Source organism: Buceros rhinoceros, unplaced genomic scaffold (assembly GCF_000710305.1).
Source record: "Buceros rhinoceros silvestris isolate BGI_N320 unplaced genomic scaffold, ASM71030v1 scaffold10090, whole genome shotgun sequence".
NCBI lineage: Eukaryota > Metazoa > Chordata > Aves > Bucerotiformes > Bucerotidae > Buceros > Buceros rhinoceros.
In genome coordinates, this window is record NW_010387886.1 from 80628 (window position 1) to 81754 (window position 1127).

At 37.8% G+C, this 1127-nt stretch overlaps 1 protein-coding gene across 1 annotated transcript in view; it reads left to right on the forward strand.

Annotated features, from left to right (window-relative positions):
* Positions 1-1127, forward strand: part of TRRAP (transformation/transcription domain-associated protein) — an 85798-nt gene that overhangs the window by 80047 nt on the left and 4624 nt on the right. Inside the window, exon 68 of the mRNA XM_010138133.1 lies at positions 1-126. This exon is cut by the window's left edge and continues 1 nt beyond it. Within this exon, the coding sequence (XP_010136435.1) occupies positions 1-126 (126 nt within the window). The remainder of the gene's footprint in view (positions 127-1127) is intronic.

Below are 1127 nucleotides of genomic sequence, written 5' to 3' on the forward strand. Positions count from 1 at the left end.
CTTTCCCTGGTGGAGATCTATAAGCAACGCTGTGCCAAGAAGGGCATTGAGCATGACAACCCTATTTCTCGTTACTATGACAGACTGGCAACCGTCCAAGCGCGGGGCACTCAAGCCAGCCATCAGGTATTAGAACGTACAGTGAATTCTAATCTTGTGTCCAATCCCCTCCCTGCCCCTACCCTTCCTCTCATTAGATGTGAGACAGATCTTTACAGATCTTACACCTTTTGAAGAGGTGCTGTTTTGATTTTTTGGGGGTGTTTATTTTGGTTTTGCTAACGAATTCTTGGATCTCTTGGATCTCTTTGATGGTTTAGATTATCTTGGAAAGCTTCAAGAAAGCTGTATTCGTTTTACTCTAGGTTGTTTTGGGTAACTGCAACTGAAAACAGAAAAGGTGTTGATTGTCTTTTGGCTCTTTGCTGTACTGCTTTGAAAAATTAATTGATAACGTGGAAACAGCATTCCTAGTTTACATAAGCAGTACAACATGGTATGTGATGGAGGCCTCCCTGCATTCTAAAATTGCCAGTGAATTCCTTTCAGCTAAGTCAAGTAGAAACAGTTGAGTAATCTCACCCTAATAATTGATAGTACTCAGAAAGCACAAAGCTCCCTCTGTAACCTCCATCAAATATCCAATGGTGATAAATAAGGTTATTTTATTCTTTTTTTACCTTAATGATAATGCAAATTCGTACATAAAATGCCAGTTCCATTTCAAATGTAGCTATTAGAAAACACACCATGTACGTGGATCACAGACAGCGTGTAGAGAATCTCTCTTTTCAGGCTTTCTTCGTTACAAAATAAAATGAAGGGTTATGTAACATCTGTTTCTATTTTGAGAATTTTCCTTCAGGTTATGACACTCTTTAACAGCCGCTTAATTGAAGTCAGTATGACTATCATGCTTTCTGGTGCAGTAGAACAGATCCCAAGTTTATTTCTTTTTCTAATTAATTAGGCTAGTATATGCTACAGTAATTAAGTATTTTGGTAGATTGCAAATATTTATATCTATTGAAAAACTATTGCACAGTGTTCACTTACAGAACCTGTTGAATACATCTCTCAGCTGTAATAATAGGTGGTACAAATCACTTTACCCAGCGTCTTTCCCT